The sequence below is a fragment of the Macaca nemestrina genome, chromosome 12 (genome assembly GCF_043159975.1).
Source record: "Macaca nemestrina isolate mMacNem1 chromosome 12, mMacNem.hap1, whole genome shotgun sequence".
Lineage (NCBI taxonomy): Eukaryota > Metazoa > Chordata > Mammalia > Primates > Cercopithecidae > Macaca > Macaca nemestrina.
In genome coordinates this window covers 18,982,723-19,003,520 of record NC_092136.1, presented here as the reverse complement: position 1 = coordinate 19,003,520, position 20,798 = coordinate 18,982,723, and the positions used below count along the sequence as shown (strand labels likewise).

The 20,798-nt window shown below is 47.9% G+C and overlaps 1 protein-coding gene across 41 annotated transcripts in view; it reads left to right on the top strand.

The window, feature by feature from the left end:
- Positions 1–18,701, top strand: part of LOC105471665 (autophagy related 13) — a 60,961-nt gene extending 42,260 nt beyond the window's left edge. For 12 of the 41 annotated variants that reach the window (XM_011724293.3, XM_071074731.1, XM_071074732.1 and 9 more), the window contains 11 exons: positions 728–824; positions 1,162–1,260; positions 3,034–3,127; positions 7,597–7,695; positions 8,444–8,554; positions 8,970–9,106; positions 11,991–12,105; positions 12,702–12,779; positions 12,999–13,115; positions 13,613–13,741; positions 16,436–18,701. In XM_011724293.3, the coding sequence (XP_011722595.2) occupies positions 728–824; positions 1,162–1,260; positions 3,034–3,127; positions 7,597–7,695; positions 8,444–8,554; positions 8,970–9,106; positions 11,991–12,105; positions 12,702–12,779; positions 12,999–13,115; positions 13,613–13,741; positions 16,436–16,513 (1,154 nt within the window). In that variant the 3' untranslated portion in view covers positions 16,514–18,701. Of the gene's footprint in view, positions 1–727; positions 825–1,161; positions 1,261–3,033; positions 3,128–6,171; positions 6,274–7,596; positions 7,696–8,443; positions 8,555–8,969; positions 9,107–11,990; positions 12,106–12,701; positions 12,780–12,998; positions 13,116–13,612; positions 13,742–16,435 lie in introns of all 41 variants that reach the window. The other 29 variants (XM_011724311.3, XM_011724312.2, XM_071074756.1 and 26 more) reach the window with 12 other exon arrangements.
- Positions 18,702–20,798: the final 2,097 nt, after the last annotated feature.

The window sequence follows — 20,798 nt, the reverse complement described above, 5'->3', positions numbered from 1 at the left end:
CTGCTTGTTATAATATGTAGATTGTCATCTTAATATGCATAATACAAGTAAAGAAAAGTTGAGGATGCAGGTAGGTGGTCCAGGTTACCCCGATCTGCCAGGGGTAACCAAATAATTTTTCCCAAGGTTCCAGGAACTCAGTTTTCTTTCTTACTCTTTATAAAACTGTATATTTTCCTAATTTTTTACAATGAGGATGTTAAATGTTTCTGGTGAACACCAAGAATTTTGAAAAATTGGAAATGAAACCAAGAAAATCAGGAAAGCTTTGTCGAAAGTGTCACTTGCAGAGGCCTGGCTCTTGACTTAGCTGTGGAGTGGCAGCTTGGGTGGAAGGCATTGCTTCTTAAATTGAGGTGTTTGTGTGACATTCTAGTGCTCCTTCACTGTCTTTTTTAGCATGTGATGTATCCTTTGCAGGGCTGGTTAGTAGAACTTTCTCAGGCCTTAAGACTAACAGTTATTTTATCTCTTTGAAGGTAGCTTTATCTATAAATAGAGTGCTATTTCCCCTGCCAATATTGGCTCGATATAGAATACATTGAGAGGGAAGGAACCTATATATATACACACACACACACATCGCGAAATTAAGGCTGCTACACTTAACGTGCTAAGTGGATAATGCCAGAGATTACACAGTAGGCCAAATAATTCAGGGAAAAACGTCTAGGGGCAGTGTCAGTATTCTCTGCAAAAAATGCTAATAATGTATCTTTTCTCCTAGGCTTCCAGACAGTTCGTGTTGGGACAGTGGGCACCCCTGTGGGCACCATCACTCTTTCTTGTGCTTACAGAATTAACTTGGCATTCATGTCTACCAGGTGAGGAAGAGCCCTGGAATCCAAAAGAACTCTTCCAAAGATAGTTTTTTTTCCTCCTAAACTTTAAGACTAAACCTACAATGCAGCTTTGCTGAAAGCAGTGCCTTCAGAAGAATAAAATCAAGAAAGAGAGAGCACAGTTGCCAGATTGGAGAATTTGAGTGTCCCAGAGCCAGTTTGTCCAGAACGTAGGATTGGTGGTTTATATTTAGGGATTGTGATAGTTAAAGCTGTGGTAGTGCCTGCCAACAGATACAAGGTGAGGGGCCCTCTGAGGACTTTGTGGGGGCTGGAGAAGCATTCTAACAAATACTGGAATCTGCTTATTGTATTACAGGCAATTTGAGAGGACCCCACCTATCATGGGGATTATTATTGATCACTTTGTGGACCGTCCCTATCCCAGCTCCTCTCCCATGCACCCCTGCAATTACAGGTGAGGAATGTGAAAAGGTGCTCTCCCAAACTGCAGCTGGGCAGAAGCATCCATCCTGCACAGGTGCATAGAACACCTTTCTCAGCACTCACTCTCCAATGGGCAGGGGAGCACTGATGGAGACCCCACATGGAGAGAAATCAAATGGGCTAGTTTCCCTTCTTTCTGCTCCCTCTTAGGTACACCAAGACTTAGTGTATACAGACTGTCTCAGAAAATTCTTGGGATATTTTGGATCTTGATGTTAGTGATAAGACTTTTCTTGGTGAAACCCCATCTCTACTAAAAATACAAAAATTAGCTGGGCATGCCAGCGTGTGCCTATAATCCCAGCTACTCAGGAGGCTGAGGCAGGAGAATTGCTTGAACCTGGGGGGCAGAGGTTGCAGTGAGCCGAGATTGTGCCACTGTACTCCAGTGTGGGCTACAGAGTAAGACTCCCATCTCAAAAAAAAAGACTTTTCTCAGTTACAAGTTACTTGGAGCCTTAGAAGAGTGGCAATGATTTCTGGAATATCCTTGGCGGATTAATTGGTTTTCAGGTTACCATCTGGCACATTAGTTTTATATCAGAATAAAATGCCTCCAGGTCTAGAACTCAGAAAACAGGGGTTAGAATAGATGTATATCAGGAAGGATAGTACCTTTATGTGATAGACTTGTGAAATTGAATAAGTTTGTCTTTAGGGTTTAGATACTTGTTTCATGTAGTCTCTACTACTGATAATTCTTTGAAAACCCAGATGTGAGCTCCACTACTGGTCTGGCTTAAGAAAATGCTCTCTCAGACCAGGCATGGTGTCTAACGCCTACAGTCCCGGCACTTTGGGAAACTGAGATGTGTGGATTGCTCAAGCCCAGGAATTCGAGATCAGCCTGGGCAACGTGGCGAAACACCGTCTCTACCAATTTTTATTGTTACTGTTTTGTTTTTGAGATGAATTTTGACTCTTGTTGCCCAGGCTAGAGTGCCGTGGTGTGATCTTGGCTCACTGCAACCTTTGCCTCCCGGGTTCAAATGTTTCTCCTGCCTCAGCCTCCCGAGTAGCTGGGATTACAGGCGTGCGCCACCACACCTGGCTAATTTTTGCATTTTTAGTAGAGATGGGGTTTCTCCATGTTGGTCAGGCTCGTCTCACGCTCCCGACCTCAGATGATCCGCCTGCCTCGGCCTCCCAAAGTGCTCACTCACAGGTGTGAGTGAGTCTACCAATTTAAAAAAAAAAAAAAAAGAAAATGCTCTCTCAAATAATAGGTCAGGTAAGATGTTTGCGTTTAAAACACAAAACAGGCTGCACGCAGTGGCTCACACCTATAATCCTAGCACTTCGGGAAGCTGAGGCAGGAGGATTGCTTGAGCTTAGGAGTTCTAGACCAGCCTGGGCAACAGAGGGAGACCCCTGTCTCTACAAAAAATTAAGTTAGCTGAGCGTGGTGGTAGTTCCTGTAGTACCAGCTACTCGGGAGGCTGAAGCAGGAGGATTGCTTGAGCCTGGGAAGGCTGCAGTGAGCCACGCCACAGCACTCTAGCCTGGGTGACAGAGTAAGACCTTGTCTCAAAAATGAAAAACAAGAACAAAACATTGTCAAACCTCTGAATGCCACTCTCTGGAATGTTTGAAATTATCGAGGACTCCACACGCCTTTCTTGCCAGTACGAACTGTGTGAAATAGTTCTTAGCACAGGTCCCATCCCTATCTAATCAGCTTTTGTAGCCTTTCTGAAAGACTGCCACCACCATAAAATTCATTATTTCTTTCTTTCCACTTTAGAACTGCTGGTGAGGACACTGGAGTAATATACCCATCTGTGGAAGACTCTCAAGAAGTGTGTACCACCTCTTTTTCCACCTCCCCACCATCCCAGGTAGGGGGAAGCAGGTTCTGGGTGATGGTTGTTATTTGGTGTGTATATGGGCTTTATGAAATGGTGTCCAAATTTAGCTACAATCCCTTTTGGTAGTGGTGGTGATTGTTTCCAGGGGATTACTTTGAGGGATAAGGGAGAGCCGCCTTGTCCAGAAGATAGTATTTCTAGTCTGTAATTATTCATAATCTTCGGGATTACATTTAGCCCTTACCTTCCTGATGACATCTTAAAATTCCCTAGAACATCAGTCACAGAATTCCAAATGCATTCTGACACCAGAGATTTTCTCTGACTTACACTTGTTGACTTCATAGCTACTTCTCTATCGAGTGGTAAATTTCATTTCTAATAATGGAAGAGGCCCCAAAGAGCCAAAAATTATTTAGCATAAAATGCCAGGGAGAAACCAGTAATACAGCTTTTCTTTATAGGTGATACAGATTTCTGCTTGTGTGTATTCTCTATCCAGACATTTTAACCATTAACTTTTCCACTTCAATCAGTCTTCAGTGGCAAACCCAGTTTCATAAAACAGGCTCCAGGCCAGGTACGGTAGCTCACGCCTGTAATCCCAGCACTTTGGGAGGCTGAGGTGGGTGGATCTCGAAGTCAGGAGTTCGAGATCAGCCTGAGTAACATGATGAAACCCCCGTCTCTGCTAACAATACAAAAATTAGCCAGGCGTGGTGACGTGTGCCTGTAATCTCAGCTACTCAGGAGGCTGAGGCAGGAGAATCGCTTGACCCAGGGAGGCGGAGGTTGCAGTAAGCCAAGATCATGCTACTGCACTCCAGCCTGGGCGACAGAGTGAGACTGTCTCAAAAAAAAAAAAAAAAAAAAAAAAACCCCACAGGCTCCAAACACTGTTGTCAGCTTCCCCAGAGAAAGCACCCCTGTGGTCTTGTATAATGTGTGTAGTGCCAAGGCAGCTTTGGCTAAACAGTGATTTTTGCAGCTGGCTGAATTGCAGGGGCACATTTCTTGCCTTCTACCACAAGTCACACATCCCCAGCTTCCTTGCCTCCAGATTCCTCTTCTGCCTGCATTGTCTTAATTGTTGCTCTCCTCTTTCACTTTCATATTAGGTGGTTTCTTCTAGACCTACCGCAGTTCTACTTGCCTTTAAATCAGCCCAGATTCTCCCATTTCAACTTTTTATTTGGGGGACCAGACAAATTCATTAGCTGTCCATGTGTTTTTATTTACTGTTGTTGGTTTTTTGGTTTTTTTTTTTTTCAATTTTTCTTTTTCCCTTTTTTTTTTTTTTTTTTTGAAACAGGGTCTCACTCTGTTACTTAGGCTGGAATGCAGTGATGCAGTCATGGGTCACTGCACCCTAGACCTCCCAGGGTCAGGTGATCCTCCCACCTAAACCTCCAGAATATCTGGGACTGTAGGCATATGCCACCATGCCCAGCTAATTTTTTGAATTTTTTGTAGAGATGGGGTTTTGCCATGTTGCCCAGGCTGGTCTTGAACTTCTGGACTCAAGTGATCTGTCTGCCTTGGCCTCCCAAAGTGTTGGGATTATAGGCTTGAGCCACCACACCCAGCCCTTCTGCGTTTTTTTTTTTTTTTTTTTTTTTTTGAGACAGGGTCTGGCTCTGTCGCCAAGGCTAGAGTGCAGTGGTGCAATCTTGGTTCACTGCAGCCTCCGCCTCCCAGGCTCAAACCATCCTCCCACCTCAGTCTCCCAAGTACTGTCTTTGTAATTCCAAAAATTAAAAAATTTTTTCCATCCTTGGTTGTTGGAGGAAATATTGGATCAAAGCCATAGTTCTGCTGGGCACAGTGGCTCACACCTGTAATCCCAGCACTTTGGGAGGCCAAGGCAGGCAAATCACAAGGTCAGGAGTTCAAGACCAGCCTGGCCAACATGGTGAAACCCCTGTCTTTATTAAAAATACAAAAAATTAGCTGGGCGTAGCGGTGGGTGTCTGTAATCCCAGCTACTTGGAAGGCTGAGGCGGGATAATTGCTTGAACCCGGGAGGCAGAGATTGCAGTGAGCCAAGATTTCTCCACTGCACTCCAGCCCGGGCAACAGAAAAAAAAAAAAAAAAGTCATAGTTCTGCAGGGCTCAGTGGCTCATGCCTGTAGTCCCAGCACTTTGGGAGGCCAAGGAGGGAGGATCACCTGAGCCCGAGGGTTCAAGACCAGCCTGGGCAACATGGTGAAACCTTGTCTCTACCAAAAATACAAAAATTAGTGGGTGTGATGGTACAAACCTGTAGTGTACCTACTTGGAAGGCTGATCTGGGAGGATTGCCTGAGCCTAGGAGGTTGAAACTGTAGTGAGCTGAGATCGTACCACTGCACTCCAGCCTGGGTGACAGAGTGAGATCCTGTCTCAAAAAAAATAATAAACTCAATTGTAATCTGTTTCAAAAGCAAGAGTTAATGTCTGTTATTGATGTTGTAAAATCCATAGATCACTATTGTTTCTATTGTCCTAGTTTGTTTAGGGTGAAAAAGATTCTTGTTCTAAAGTTGCCAAAACAGTTTAGTTTGGGGGTTTGAGAATTGTCATTCCCCTGCTCTCATGAACATGTGTAGGCATGAATGTCAGCATTGATCTGGTCAGGGGAGCTTCTTGTATGCTTACTGACACGGAGTAGCATTGACAAAAAAAGCAGACAAAGACCTACTTTCTTTCTAGTGCACATTAATGGAAGCAGGGTTTTTTTGTTACTGTTTTTAGGTAATTAAGTTGTAGATATGTTGAATATTTTTCTTTTTTTTTTATAAGCTCATCCCAAGCTGTTCTAAAAGATACGTTAAATTTAAATTTCAGTAAGCAGTTCTGTTTTACAAGTAATAGATTCATAAATAATAAAGTTGTAACTTGTGAGATATGAAGGATGGTGAGACTGGGCCTTAACCAAATCAGTTTGTCTGTTTCCCTGATACAATGGAAAGTTGAACCTAAAAGTAAAGGGAAGTTTAGTAGTTTCTGCACCTGATGTTTGCATCAAAGTTTGTATGCCTATGTGACTAGAGACTATCTTTTTTATGGTAACTCTTATTGTGTCTTATTGCAGTATAAAACTAGATCACGCCAAATTCTTATCAACAGTCTGCACTCCATAAGTGAGCCCTGTCGTTACTCCCTGGGGACCTCTGATCAAGGCTGGTACAATTTGGTACAAAAATACTCAATTTTGAACCTAATTTCTCTCAGCGGTAGAGAGACAATCATTTGCTGTCATTTCTCCTCATTCTTGTTAATATTGAAGTAGTATTTTTCTTAGTGACTTGCATAATTACTTAATTCAGCAGTTTCTGTTGGAGCTTTTGCTGGAGTCCAGTAAATATATGTTGTTGGTTTTGCCAACAGTATAAGGATCATTGTGCCATTTGGGCACAGAGTTGAGTCTAGAAGTGAACCTACTATGTGGCCTAAGGTCCTGCCTCCAGTTGTAAGCATTAATTAGCTAATTGGTCAGGTTTATAAATGGAACAACAGGCCGGGTGCGGTGGCTCACGCCTGTAATCCCAGCACTTTTGGGAGGCTGAGGTGGGCGGATCATGAGGTCAGGAGATCGAGACCACCCTGGCTAACATGGTGAAACTCCATCTCTACTAAAAATACCAAAAAAATTAGCCGGGCATGGTGGCAGGCACCTGTAGTCCCAGCTACTCGGGAGGCTGAGGCAGGAGAATGGCGTGAACCCAGGAGGCGGAGCTTGCAATGAGCCAAGATCACGCCACTGCACTCCAGCCTGGGCGACAGAGTGAGACTCTGTCTCCAAAAAAAAAGGAACAGCAAAACCCAAAATAATCACCATGACCATAATCATTATGCCCCTAAGTAGCTTTGAAATCATGAGAGTTTTCAACATGCCCCAGCTTTTTACTTCATCAGGTTCACCTACGCCACCAGGGACTGTAAGAACTGCATACACACACCCCTGCACACCCACTTGCCTTCCCTGGAATGACGTAGGAAAGCGTGCATCTGAGCTTCTTAAAGTTCCAGCCAACAAATGTCAGCTATTTGAAACTGTCCTGCAGTTTCTGGGTTTCCTGAAAAAAGCTTTCAGTTGAACATTACAAGCCCCGCATCCTTATTCATCTTCAGGACACCTTGCATCTGCAGTCAGGCCCTTCTTTTGGAAGCTGCTATCTGACTTCCTCTGTTTTTTGAGTAGAGACAGACCAATAGTTGACTCAAGTTTCTCTGTTTTGCCAAGTTGTAGCCAGCTCACCTCAGCTTTGTTTTCTAGCTGCTCATCAGGGAGACAGGCATACATGGAATGCCCTGAAATAAACATCACTGTAGGGACCTTCCAAGTTGTCCCTTTGGAAAGACAGCCCCACGCCCTCACCCTGCTTCACTCCTGACTCCAGTGTCGATTCCAGCCTCTCTTACTACTGCCCCTTCCAGAGTTTCTTCACTTCTTTCTCAAGTTCCTTTTCTTTTCTTTTCTTTTGTTTCTCCTGTCTCTGTGTGTGTCTGTGCACAGTGTGTGTTTACTGTCACAAAGGCACATTTTCAGACCCCTACTCCTGTGGTGACGGACACCCTGAGGGTCCCCATGGCAGGACTGGCCTTTTCCCATCAAGTGAGTCCATAATGGGAAGAAGGGGATATAATCAGATGGCATACTTTTATTTTAAAATTGTAAATAAATTACAGGGTGTAGTTACTTAAATGTCCCGAGTGTTCTTTGGGATTATTTTGAGGCTTGGTAATAGATTTTAATAGGACACAGCCACGGCCCAGCAGCCCAAAATAGGGAATTTTTTCATCTGCCCCTCCTCCTACCATTAATGTGAAAAATACATGGAGTTATTTATATCAGATTTTTAAATAAACAACTCAACAACTGGTATTCTGTCTTTTTTCAATATAAATAGCAACATTCCCATACCCAGGGGTGATGGAGGGTGTGATTAGAGAAGATGACTTTCTGTTTCAAAGGGGCCTCAGGACAAAGGAGAGAATAAAATGACTTTGGAGAACCTGATTTCGGCTGCCAGTTCTGCCCAGGCTTGTGCTCTACACATCTGCTGGGCTTAGCACTGAAACAGTTAGCTCAGCCCCTGGGAAAACGGGGAGAAAGGAACTTATTTGAGGCCTTTGGGAGGCTCCACAGCTTGGAATCCCAGTCCCAGTACAAACAAGTCTGTGTTTTCTCCTCTGATAATGGCCTGGTGTGTCCCTAACCCTATCACGTCAGGACCCTGCACTGTGGGCATGTGGGCGGGAGCCGTTCCTCATCTCTCTGCTGAGCCCTCTTGTTTGTCACGCTCTGGGATTGCCTATTTTTTCCTTGTCTTTCCTCTTTTCTTTGTTTTTCTCTTGCTTAGCTCTCAAGCTCTCTCCTTTCCTATCAGCCTGCTGCCCTGGGCGTTGGATCAGCTGACCTGGCTTATCCAGTAGTGTTTGCTGCTGGCTTAAATGCTACACACCCTCACCAGGTATCTTTAAAGATGGGGAGGATCATGGGTTTCCAATGCTGCCTCCCCTGCCCGGAGGCAGTTGAGGACTCTGTCTAGGAAGAGGGATATGTTCTAAGTGCTATATTCTGAAGCAAAGCTCTTTTGTAACTTCAGAGACCTAAAGTGACTCTCTGAGAGGAAGGTGCCTGTTAGAGTTCAGAAAGGAAAGGCTTTTCCAGGATTTTTCCCCCTTTCCTTTTTCATCTGTAGTCATTACCGTGCATTTCTTCCATTAACTGAGTTTCAGAGAGGATAAAGATCCAGGGATTACTGCCCACTTGGTGGCAGCGTTGGTGATGGAAAAGTCAAAAGCAGATACTATCATGCTAGAATGTGAGGTTGCCCTCCTGCCTGGCATGCCATGATTCACTGTCTCTTTCCATTTTCCCCAAAGCTGATGGTTCCTGGGAAGGAAGGTGGGGTACCCCTTGCTTCCAACCAGCCTGTCCATGGTGCCCAGGCTGACCAGGAGAGACTGGCAACCTGCACCCCTTCTGACGGAACCCACTGTGCTGCCACACCCTCCAGTAGGTGAGTTCACATTTTGGCTCTGCCTCTGGTAAGGCTGGCCAGGGGCCTGGGCTCCCTGACACATGTGCTTATTTAGTATCAGTAGAAAGTAACTTTCAGCACTAGCTGGGGCGTGGCATTTGAGCCCAAAGCATGGGCTCCTGGCTAGGAGTGGTGGCTCGTACCTATAATCCCAGCACTTTGGGGGAGGCTGAGGTGGGAGGACTGCTTGAGGCCAGGATTTTGAGATTAACCTCGCCAGTATAGGGAGACTCTGTCTCTCAACAAAATTTATTTTTCCTTTTTTTTGTTGTTGTTTTGAGACAGAGTCTCACTCGGTTGCCTAGGCTGAAGTGCAGTGGCACAATCATGGCTCAGTGCACCCTCCACCTCCTGGGGTCAAGCGATTTTCCTGCCTCAGCCTCCTGAGTAGTTGGGATTATGGATGTGTGCCACCACACTTTGCTAATTTTTGTATTTTTAGTAGAGATGGGGTCTCGTCGTGTTACCTAGGCTGGTCTCGAACTCCTGGCTTCCAGTGATCCTCCCGCCTTGACTTCCCAAAGTGCGTGGATTACAGGCGTGAGCCACCACGCCCAGCCTCAAAAATATATTTTTTAAAAAGAAAGAAAAACAAAGTGTGGACTCCTTGAAGTTCCCTGATAAGAATCTGATACATCTGCTGGGATGTCAGGAAGCTGGCCTGGAACTTCAGTACTAATAGGAAACAGCAGGAGCTCAGTTCTTGTCACCTTTATCTAGTAAAGGGGTTGTCAGATGTTTTTCTCTTACCCCAAGATTTATATCCTTGGAGTCAGTCCTTAGTATTCCCCAAGGACCAGAACAGGTTGTTGACCATAGCCCTGAAGTCTGGGCCACAGTATGTCTGTGCTATAGTTGGGATTGATCTCGTTTTTCTGCTGCGTTAGAGCCTCGTGGAGAGCCTTTGGAACAACTATTTTCCTCATGTGAAAAAATGTAAAGCTTTGTGTTTTCTGATTACCGAAGTGATACATTCTATAGAACTCAAATCCTGAAGACATTAGATAGGAAGCGAACGTTCTTACGTTTCCACCCTGCAGAAGTTACCACTGTTGCCTGCTTTTTTTTTTTTTTTTTTTTTTTTTTTGAGATGGAGTCTCGCTCTGTCGCCCAGGCTGGAGTGCAGTGACCGGATCTCAGCTCACTGCAAGCTCCGCCTCCCGGGTTTACGCCATTCTCCTGCCTCAGCCTCCTGAGTAGCTGGGACTACAGGCGCCCGCCACCTCACATGGCCAGTTTTTTGTATTTTTTTTTTTAGTAGACACGGGGTTTCACCGTGTTAGCCAGGATGGTCTCGATCTCCTGACCTCGTGATCCGCCCGTCTCGGCCTCCCAAAGCGCTGGGATTACAGGCTTGAGCCACTGCGTCCGGGCTGCCTGCTTTTTTTAAAGACAGGAAACCTTCAGAATGGTTAAGTGATTGGCCTGAGCTCACTTAACTCACAGGGCAGGAGGCAAGCAGATTCTCTGACTCCAGAGCCCCACCCCTTCTTTCCATGATGCTTTCACTCTCCCTGGGGAGCCATGGGCTGTTTTGACCTGCCCTACCCTCCCTTGATTTTGAAGTCCCCAGAGATAATGAGATTACTTTGCCTCCTCACATTCTAAATGAACTTTTTCATGATAGAAATTCCTGATTTTTTTTTTTTTTTTTATTCCCACGGTAAAGTGGGAAGGAAGTCCTTTAGGAAGTTTTTTTGTGTGTGTGCTATGCATCAGGAAAAATAATTTGTGTCATTCCTGTCTTCTCAAACTTCCATCCTCTCCCTTTTCTCCCTCTGTTAGATGATTAAAGGCATTTTACACTCTAGTTTTCTGAGCCTTGACTCTTGGGACATGTCCAGGAGTAAAGACAGAGGCCCCTGTTGTGTGAGAATTCTTTTTTTTTTTTTTTTTTTTTTTTTTTTTTTTTTTTTTGAGACGGAGTCTCGCTCTGTCACCCAGGCTGGAGTGCGGTGGCCGGATCTCAGCTCACTGCAAGCTCCGCCTCCCGGGTTCACGCCATTCTCCTGCCTCAGCCTCCTGAGTAGCTGGGACTACAGGCGCCCGCCACCTCGCCCGGCTAGTTTTTTGTATTTTTTAGTAGAGACGGGGTTTCACCGTGTTAGCCAGGATGGTCTCGATCTCCTGACCTCGTGATCCGCCCGTCTCGGCCTCCCAAAGTGCTGGGATTACAGGCGTGAGCCACCGCGCCCGGCCGTGTGAGAATTCTTAAATGGAGGTCATAAGAGCTCAAAATTTGCACAGTACAGGTCCTCCCTGTTGGCTGGAGCCCAGGGGCCACTTGACTACACAATCCTCTGCCCACCTTGAACCCCTGTTTTTGGCCAGAGGACTTTTCCTAACCCTTGCTGCTTGCTGGTTTGGCAGCCTCAGCCATGGGCCCCCACTGCTGCTGCTTAGGCCCCCCTGTGCAGGACTCAGCTTCAGTCTGAAGGGCTGGGGAAGGAGGGAGTGGGAGCAGCCAAAGTAAATGTGTCATTCAAAGACCTTTAGTTGAGGGAGGGATGACTGGGGGCGAGGAGAGGGGAAGAAACATGGCAGGGAGCCCAGAGAACCTTAGCCCAGGCAATTTGTCAAGGGCGAAGAGAGCTCTGGCAGGCTAAGGAATCAAGTTTGGAACTAAAGAAGAAGAAAAGCTAGAACTTTTAGTAGTTCCAGGAAGTGCAGCCCTCTGCAATCAACTCAAAAGGCAGGGCAATAGTGGCATCAGCCAGACCACGTAATGCCATTTCCCCTTGATGGGCCAGTGGGGGCCAACTCCTGCCCTAGGCCACAGCCCCATCAGATGGTGGATTTATAGAGAACTAAGTTGTCCTGCTGTGGTTTGAGAATGAGTACTAACTTAACCTTTCTTCTCCAGTGAGGATACTGAAACTGTATCAAACAGCAGCGAGGGACGGGCCTCCCCCCATGATGTCTTGGAGACCATCTTTGTCCGAAAAGTGGGGGCTTTTGTCAACAAACCCATTAATCAGGTGATTTTCCTGCCACTGCCACCTGTGAGAATGTCTGAGTTCTTAGAGTAAGGCCCCACAGGCAGTTTTCTTAACCTGAAATATTAATATCTCAAAAGTGCATGTGTGTGTAAATTTTTCTGTGAAGAGGATTAATAAATAACCTGTGCTACCCCTCCAGAATAAGTTAAGAACTATTGTTCTGTGACCTTTTAAAGTCCGCCTACAAGAAAGGGAGACTAGACCTAGATACCATTTAGTACAAAAACACAACACTGCGTCATTGCCTCGGCCTTATTTGAATTCAACTGGGAGGCTCCTCCTCAGCGGGGCCAGTGAAGCACATTGTTACTGCATGACTATGGGGCAGGCTTGCAACACTGAATTCCCAGGGTCCTCAGGACCCCAACCCTTGTTTATGCTGTGGGTGTATGTGATGGGGGACAAGGAGGTGAGGGAGCTTGGGGAGCCTCTAACAAGGCAGGAGCCTGAGGGGGGCAACATGGTCAGCATAGGTGGGCGAACTTGCTGGACCTCTGGGCTTCTGGCAGCCTGGAAGGAAGCATGAACACTGCAGGAGGGGCAGGCATGAATGCTTTTCTCCTGTGTCTCTTCAGGTGACCCTGACGAGTTTGGATATACCCTTTGCCATGTTTGCTCCCAAGAATTTGGAGCTGGAGGATACCGATCCGATGGTGAGCCCACCATTGACTACGAGTTCCCGGTAGATGGTGCGGTAGTCATTGTTACTCCTGGGCCAGAGTCACACTAATCCCCCACAGACTGTAAACCATGGCCCCTTGGCTTATGGATTTGTAGCCAGCATTAAGTTCTTCCCAGAATTTTCAGATTGTTTACAGTAACTTGAATCTGGGTCACAGCATCAGCCCTAACCCTGCCTTGCTATGAAACAGGTGAATCCTCCAGATTCCCCACAGACTGAATCTCCTCTCCAGGGCAGCCTGCACTCAGATGGCTCCAGCGGGGGCAGCAGTGGCAATACCCATGATGACTTTGTTATGATAGACTTTGTAAGTCGCCATCACCTTCCTTGACCTTTGCTGTCCCGGGGAACTAGACCTAGAAGCACCTAGTGGACTTGATCCAGATTTCCTTCATAGGGATCAGATGTGCTGGTATAGACAGAAGGGATGGACCGGTGGAGCCCGGTCTGGGGAGATATTTTGGAGGCCAATAAACAACAAGGCATTTTGTGTCATGCCTTTGGTTAAAATTCATAATCAAATTCAACTGTAAATGGAGATTTTCCACTGATATCCACTTAGGTCCTATTCGTGCCTAGGCAAGGAGTTTGAAGAAAGGGGACATAAACTTAACTAGTGAAGAGGAATATTATTACCAGCATTAGAAGTAAACAGTCTGGAAGAGAAAAGTGTAAAGATTTCGCTCCCTAAGATAAGCCCAGAAGAACCTTTTCTTTGATAATTTCTAGAAGGAAAGACTTGTTCATAGCTTATCTCCTCTGTGGTTCAAGGCAAGCTAAACTGAGTGTGTCTTGTTTTTGAAGAAACCAGCTTTTTCTAAAGATGACATTCTTCCGATGGACCTGGGGACCTTCTATCGGGAGTTTCAGAACCCCCCTCAGCTGAGCAGTCTCTCCATAGATATTGGAGCACAGTCCATGGCTGAAGACTTGGTATGGAAAAGCCTTCCTCTACCACAGTGCATCTTTATTTGATGGTCATTCCTTTGCCACAGGCCTAGAAGGCCTACCACCTTCTGTTCCCTGTAGTAGAAAAGAGACAGACCATTATCTTTTGATCACACTTGAGATTTGCATTGTGCCCAGCAGTCTTTATCTGGAATTTGCTTGAGCTTGGTTCCTCCTTTCTCTGCACATTCTCAGCGTTACTTACATGCTCCTGTTGTTCTGTGCCTGACGTCTTCTCCTTGCAGATGCTACTAGGCCAAGTTGCTCTGACAGCCCTTGCATTAGCTATTTAGCTTTCCAGGGAGATGCCAGTGGTACTGGGCAGAGGAGATCGTGAGGTCCTGAGTGTCTGTTTTTGCCCTTTCCTCAGAGAGCTCACTTCATCATCTAGCAGTTCTCACACTTGGCCAGATGTCCTGATACTGACCATAATGACCCCATCTCTGCTTAGGGCATTTCCTCTTCCTGCCTCTGAGGGGCAGAAGAGTGCCCTGCACAAGCCACAAACTTTGGGTGCCCCATGCCAGGAGATAGCCCTCTTTGAGGTGGAATGAACACCTCCTAAATAGATACTAAGATCCTATGGTAGCTGCCCTGGATTTGCTTTAAGGAGAAAAGCATGCCCAGTAATAACAATACAGTAATAGCCAGGCGCGGTGGCTGACGCCTGTAATCCCAGCGCTTTGGGAAGCCAAGGCAGGCAGATCACAAGGTCAGGAGTTTGAGACCAGCCTGGTCAACATGATGAAACCCTGTCTCTACTAACAATACAAAAATTAGCCAGGCATGGTGGCGGGCACCTGTAATCCCAGCCACTCAGGAGGTAGAGGCAGGAGAATCGCTTGAACTCAGGAGGTGGGGGTTGCAGTGAGCCAAGATTGTACCACTGCACTCCAACCCAGGTGACAGAGTGAGACTCCATCTCAGAAAAAAATGAATAAATACAGTAATAATTATTATTACCAAGGCTTTTGGGGCCAGGCACAGTGGCTCATGCCTGTAATCTCAGCACTTTGGGAGGCTGAAGCAACTGAGGCCTTCACTTGAACTCAGGAGTTTAAGACCAGTCTGAGCAACATGGTGAAACCCTGTCTCTGCAAAAGGTACAAAAAATCAGCTGGGCATGGTGGCACGCATCTGTAGTCCCAGCTGCCCGGGAGGTGGAGGCAGGAGGATTGCTTGAGCTGGGGAGGTCAATGATGAAGTGAGCCATGTTTGTGCCACTGCCTCTAGCCTGGGTGACAGAGTGAGACTCTGTCTGAAAAAAATAAAAATAAAAATCAAGGCTTTTTGAGTGCCAGGCATTTTTCTTAGTGTTTTACATGAATCTTCAACAGTCGTAAGAGGTAAATTTTCTCATCCCAGTTTACAGATGAGAAAACCAACAACGATTAGCTTGCTCATGGTCACACAGACCCAGGCAAAACAAAGCTTTGTTTGATCTTAGAGGATCTGGCTCCTCAATTTAGCCTTTTAATCACCGAACTCCCCCCTATAATGACGTGCACTTGGAAGAAAGTGTGGCTCCAGTTCTCTCAACTGATGCCACAGCCATAGCCAGTTCTGAGGCCTCCCTCTCCTTTCAGGAAGCTGCACCCAAACCACCCTCAGCTCTTGGTGTGTTCAGGCCACATTATAAGCTCCGAGGCAAGAGACTCTCCAGACTGCCTTGTGGTCATGTTTAAACCCCTAGTGTCAGGAAATTGTGATGGTGAAACTGCAGATGTAGCTTCTGTTCATTTAGTCATTAGTAGACACACATTTTTATTAATAGTTGATACTTTAGGACAGTTAAACTTTTCACAGTTCTGTTTTCCTCTGCTGCTCTCTTTACCATTCTCTCTCAACCTCCTCTAACTCACCCCTTCCTCAGCTGGTGTAAAGACAACAGATTCTGGCCAGGTGCAATGACTCATGCCTGTAATCCCAGCACTTTGGGAGGCCGAGGCAGGTGGATCACAACATCAGTTCAAGACCCGCCTGGCCAACATGGTGAAACCCCGTCTCTCCTAAAAATACAAAAAATAAGCTGGGCGTGGTGGCGGGCGCCTGTAATCCCAGCTACTCGGGAGACTGAGGCAGAGAACTGCTTGAACTCAGGAGGCAGAGGTTGCAGTGAGCTGAGATGGCACCACTGCACTCCAGCCTGGGTGACAGAGCAAGACTCTGTCTCAAAAAAAAAAAAATACAGATTCCTAGGCCTTACCACAGACCTGCTGCTGTGTCAGAATCTCGGGAGTATAGCGGGGCCACCTGGTTCATGTTCCCCAGGGGGTCCTGATGCCCAGCAAAGGGTGTGAAGAAATCTTTTGTAAACTGTTTAATTTGTAGAGCTGTACACTTCGTGTTTTATTCTAGTGTCAGTCAGATCTGTGCCAGGGATATTTCATGTTTAATTTCTGGATCATCTCACTCTTGTGGTCCTTTTCTCCTTCATTAAGTGTGTGACCCACTTGGACTCCCAAGGCCATTCCATTAACCCTCCAGCCCCTGCAAAGCCCTGATGCATATACCCTTCCCCACCCTGTGCCTACGCAGCTGCCCTGCGTTCTCCCACCTGCTCGGCCCAGCTAGGGCTGAACTTTGTCTTGCTTGCTTCCTCCCCTTTTGGGGACTGGGCTAGCTGCCTCTTCAAGGCCCTGCCTGAGTAAATGGCTCTTCCTTCTCTTTCCGGTACAGGACTCATTACCAGAGAAGCTGGCTGTGCATGAGAAGAATGTCCGCGAGTTTGATGCCTTTGTGGAAACCCTGCAGTAAAAGTATCCTCAAGTCCCAGCAGCACCCCCTTTTTGTGGCCCCAGAGGACAGGCAGCCTCCCATGCCTCAGCTGCTCCCACCCCTCATCCTGCTCTGAGCCAGGTGGAAGGGAGGCTGGCTTCTCTCATGGGGACCCAGAAGTCCCTACTCTTGGACCTCCTGGAGACTCCGTGGTGGCAGTCAAGCCCAGTGCCCAGTTGGAGAAGACTCACATGCTAGCCTTGGAGATGGGAAGACCCTTCCTACGAAAAAGCCCTCAGCAGGGCCATCTGTGTGCCCCGCCCATCACCAACTGCTTCCCAAGGATGTCATCCTGTTCCTCCTGCTGCCAGCCTCCTGCCTGGGCCTGCCTTGCAGCTGGCCCCTTCCCTGCCTGCTGTTACCATCCACTATTTGACATTCCAGCTGGTGGCCAAGAGATTGGTGTGGAGGCAGAGAGAGGAAGGAGACAGTGCCAGGAGGAAGAAGGAAGGAGTCCGTTGGCTCTCTTCATTGTCCTCTACTTCCTTCTGTCTTCTTCCCCTCTTCCTCCCTCTCTTGCCCCAATGCCTGTACTTCTGGCAGTATGACAGGGCTGCTTGCCCAGGATGAGAACTCCAAAACCAGCCACTCCCACCCCTGAAGGTTGGGAGGGTCTGAGCAGCCCTGGTGGCTGCCCGTGCTCAGGTCCTCAGCTCCATGGGAGATAAAAATGGAACCCTGAATCTCTAGGATTTTGTCACTTGGAGTCACAGCAAAGTTCTTTTCCTCTTTTTCCCCCGTTGCTGCTCCTTGGTTATAGAACACGGTAAATATTTATTACTTTCAGAGAAACCAGATATTTTATAGAGAACAGATGTTTGAGGTGAGTTGTTTTTCATTGGAGAAGGTGGAGGGCTCTTCCTGGGACGGAGACCTCCTCTTCTGGAGGTTCCTGAGAATCCGGGCTGCTGCTGCGAGGATCTTCCTTCCCACCATACAGACGGCGAGATCCAAGAGGGCTGGCCAGGGGCAAAGTCACCTCCCAGCGTGGCTGCACTGGAACTGACTACAGGCTTTACCTTGGACAGCTGCGTATTCCTGGTGAGAGCCTTACATCTCCCACAGCTTCTGCAGAGTGACTGACTCCATTCTGGCAGCCCAGGAAGTCCTGGGTGCTAAATGTGATGGCCACATGTAGTGGTTAGGGGATGTTGTGTGTGTTCCCCCGACTGCTGGAGTACTTGTTCCTGGTCCCTGGGGCTGTCCTGTGGAGCTTTTCCTTCTCCTGCTTGGGCCTAGCTACACCTCCCTCTAACCCAGGGTCTGTACACTGCCCTGGGATTTACCAGCTGGATTGGCTCCTGGTTGAGAAACCAAAGCTGGGCGTATGATTGACTTAACCCTTCAGGTATTGTTACTTGAATAAGTCCAGTGTCTAGCCTCACCCACCTACCATCTGTCCTTTCCCAGCCTCGCTGGTAGTCCTGGCCAAGGAGATACAGGCTTACTCCATTTCTCTTGACCCACCTGGGGCACTCACTGGCAGCAGCTGTGCTTCAGTGGACCAGGTGGCTCTCAACTGCTTGTTAGTAAACTGCATGTGACACTGTTCTCACCTACAAGGCTGACCTTTGAGGACTGGAGCAGGCTCTGGAGGGGACCCGAGCTCTGCATGCTGCTGCCGCCACAGAGAACTGTTCTCAGTAGCAGCAGCAGCCAACTGGCCCTCCTATCTTTGGCTCAGAGCACACGCGTGGCTTGCTGAACCCAGGCCCAGGTGTATCGCCAAGGCCCCAGCTTTGAGAAGGGGGAAGGCCCCTGGTAAGTTATTAATGCCCCCACATTTCAGCCACTGCTCTCTTTCCAAGGCCTTGCATGGAAAGGCCTACTAGCCATTGTCCCAGGCAGCAATCTTTGGCCTCTGCAGGTGGCAGCAGCCTTTCACCAATGCTCCATCTGTGAAGAGTCTCAGCCATAACTTTGGGCTGAGCCTGGGAGAAGTAAAGCAACTGTTAAGGCCGGCCCTTGCCCCTCAGCCCTACCATAAAAGGAATAAGCCCTAGACTGACTCCTGCAGCACCCCCGGGAAAGGCTGGGACCAGCTGTCTGTCTCCAGGTAGCAGAGTCCCTCCTCCTCCAACCTTTCCAACCTACTTTGTTTGGAAATACTGAGCTACACTTCAAAATGTATTCAAGAGATTTCCAATAAATTTTTTTCTGTACTTTACAGCCTCCTGTCCTGCAGGTTGTCTGAAGACCTCGTAACCCCTTCCTCCCCACCCCTGCCCCAGTGCAGGTCTGGGAAAGGGGAGAGTGGTGCATTGGAAAGTGCAGAAAGACCTCAGTGTCTGGGCAAGCCCATTTTGAGTCGGGTGTGGCCACTTAGCGGCTGTACACCCTGGGGTTTCCCGGGTCAGGAAACTTCTTAGAATTTCTCTTTCCCTGGTCCCCTGTCAGGGGCTTGTATTTGAATATTCAGTTAGAGAATGCATTTAAAATACACCCATAGTAAAATCTCCATAAAATGTAGGCCACTGTCATCAGCTCTTTATTGCTCTTACGTAACAGAACTCACCCTGGAGAGAAAAACAACAGTGGGAGGCAGGGAGTGCAGGGCTCCTCAGGCCATCCGGGGGATTTGTGGCTGAGCTAGCAGAAGAGAAGTAGCAGGAATTTAAAGGTCCATGCAAGTGTGTTAGCTGCCTTGATCTGACTGGCAGTCCCTGAGGAGCCAGGAAGAGTAGAAGAGCCCCCCCGGGGGGATGTGTCCTGTCTGGCTCCTGGGGGTGGGGCTGCAGGCCTCTCAACCCGGCCAGGGCCAGCCCCGCCTCCTAATTCTCCTAGTTTGTGCCCATAGTTGGGGGAGGGAGCTGATTAGTGGAGCCAAGGTCCCAGAGGTAGAGATGGTTCTAGAGGCAAAAGAGAACTGACGAGAACTGACAAGAACTGGACAGCTGCTGTCTGGGTTGCTGTCCCACCCGCCTTCAGGCTGAGGCCGGGCCCAGGATTAAAAAGGGCTGGTTAAGCTGGGCGCGGTGGCTCAAGCCTGTAATCCCAGCACTTTGGGAGACCGAGACGGGTGGATCACGAGGTCAGGAGATCGAGACCATCCTGGTGAACACGGTGAAACCCCGTCTCTACTAAAAATGCAAAAAAACTAGCCGGGCGAGGTGGCGGGCGCCTATAGTCCCAGCTACTCGGGAGGCTGAGGCAGGAGAATGGCGTAAACCCGGGAGGCGGAGCTTGCAGTAAGCTGAGATCCGGCCACTGCAGCCCAACCTGGGCGACAGAGCGAGACTCCGTCTCAAAAAAAAAGAAAGGGGGGGTGCTGGTTAGAAAAGTCCAAATCCAGCCTATTCCTGGAGCCGGGAACTCCTGATTATTAGTAAACCAGGTGACACTGACCATGTGGCCAACCAGGACAGTTGCCCAATACCTGAGTCAGAAGTGATGAAGTCTGTTCCTGGTGTTTGCCCTTCAACCAGGAATCTCCAATAACAAAGTTCTCAGTTGCCCCATGCCCAGCAATGGTGTCCTACCTCTTTAAAGCATCTCCCTACACTCCAACCCCGGCGGCCAGCGTTGCTAAGGCCTTGGTAAATGGGCATTTGAGTCACTCAGCAGAGGCCCTGCCAGGAGCCCAACCCAAGTAAACAGTTCCCGGCTCCTGTTTCCCTGGGTCACTGCCTCTCTGTTGCAGTCACCCAGCTCTAGCTGAGCAGATCCAGAGAGAGAGGAGGCCCCCAGTGCCTGGAGGAAGGCCAGCATTGTGGAATGGGACTTGCTTCCTGGGGCTCAGGCCCAATGTTTGTAACCACAGCCTGATGTTGCAGCTCTGGCGCTGCTCCCCCAGCCCAGACAAGCAAGGAGGAGAAAAACCAGGCCCAGCTGGGGCTGCTGTAGCCTCCTGATTGCCATTAGCAAGCAAGCAGCAGACACACCTGGAACCTGACCACTGTGGGAGGTGAAATTCCGGCCTACTCTCCCACCAACAAACTTCTCAAAAAAAAAAAAAAAAAGGCAGTAAATAACCATCTTAACCTTTAAAGCAAAGCAAAACCTGCTGAAGAGGATAGGAGAACTGGATCTGTCACAGCCTCTGTGTGGGCATGGCAGGGGAAACGGCCTGGCCTCAGGCCGAGGGGTGGGCAGGAAGGGAGGGCTCGGGCTGAGGGACCCTCTCCCAGCTGCTGCATGAGGCTGGGGGCTATCACACCATTCACCCATGACCACTGCACACTCGCGGTGTTAGATGCTGTCTACATTTTTTTTTTTTTTTTTTTTTTTTTAGGTAGGGTTTCGTTCTGTCACCCAGGCTGGAGTG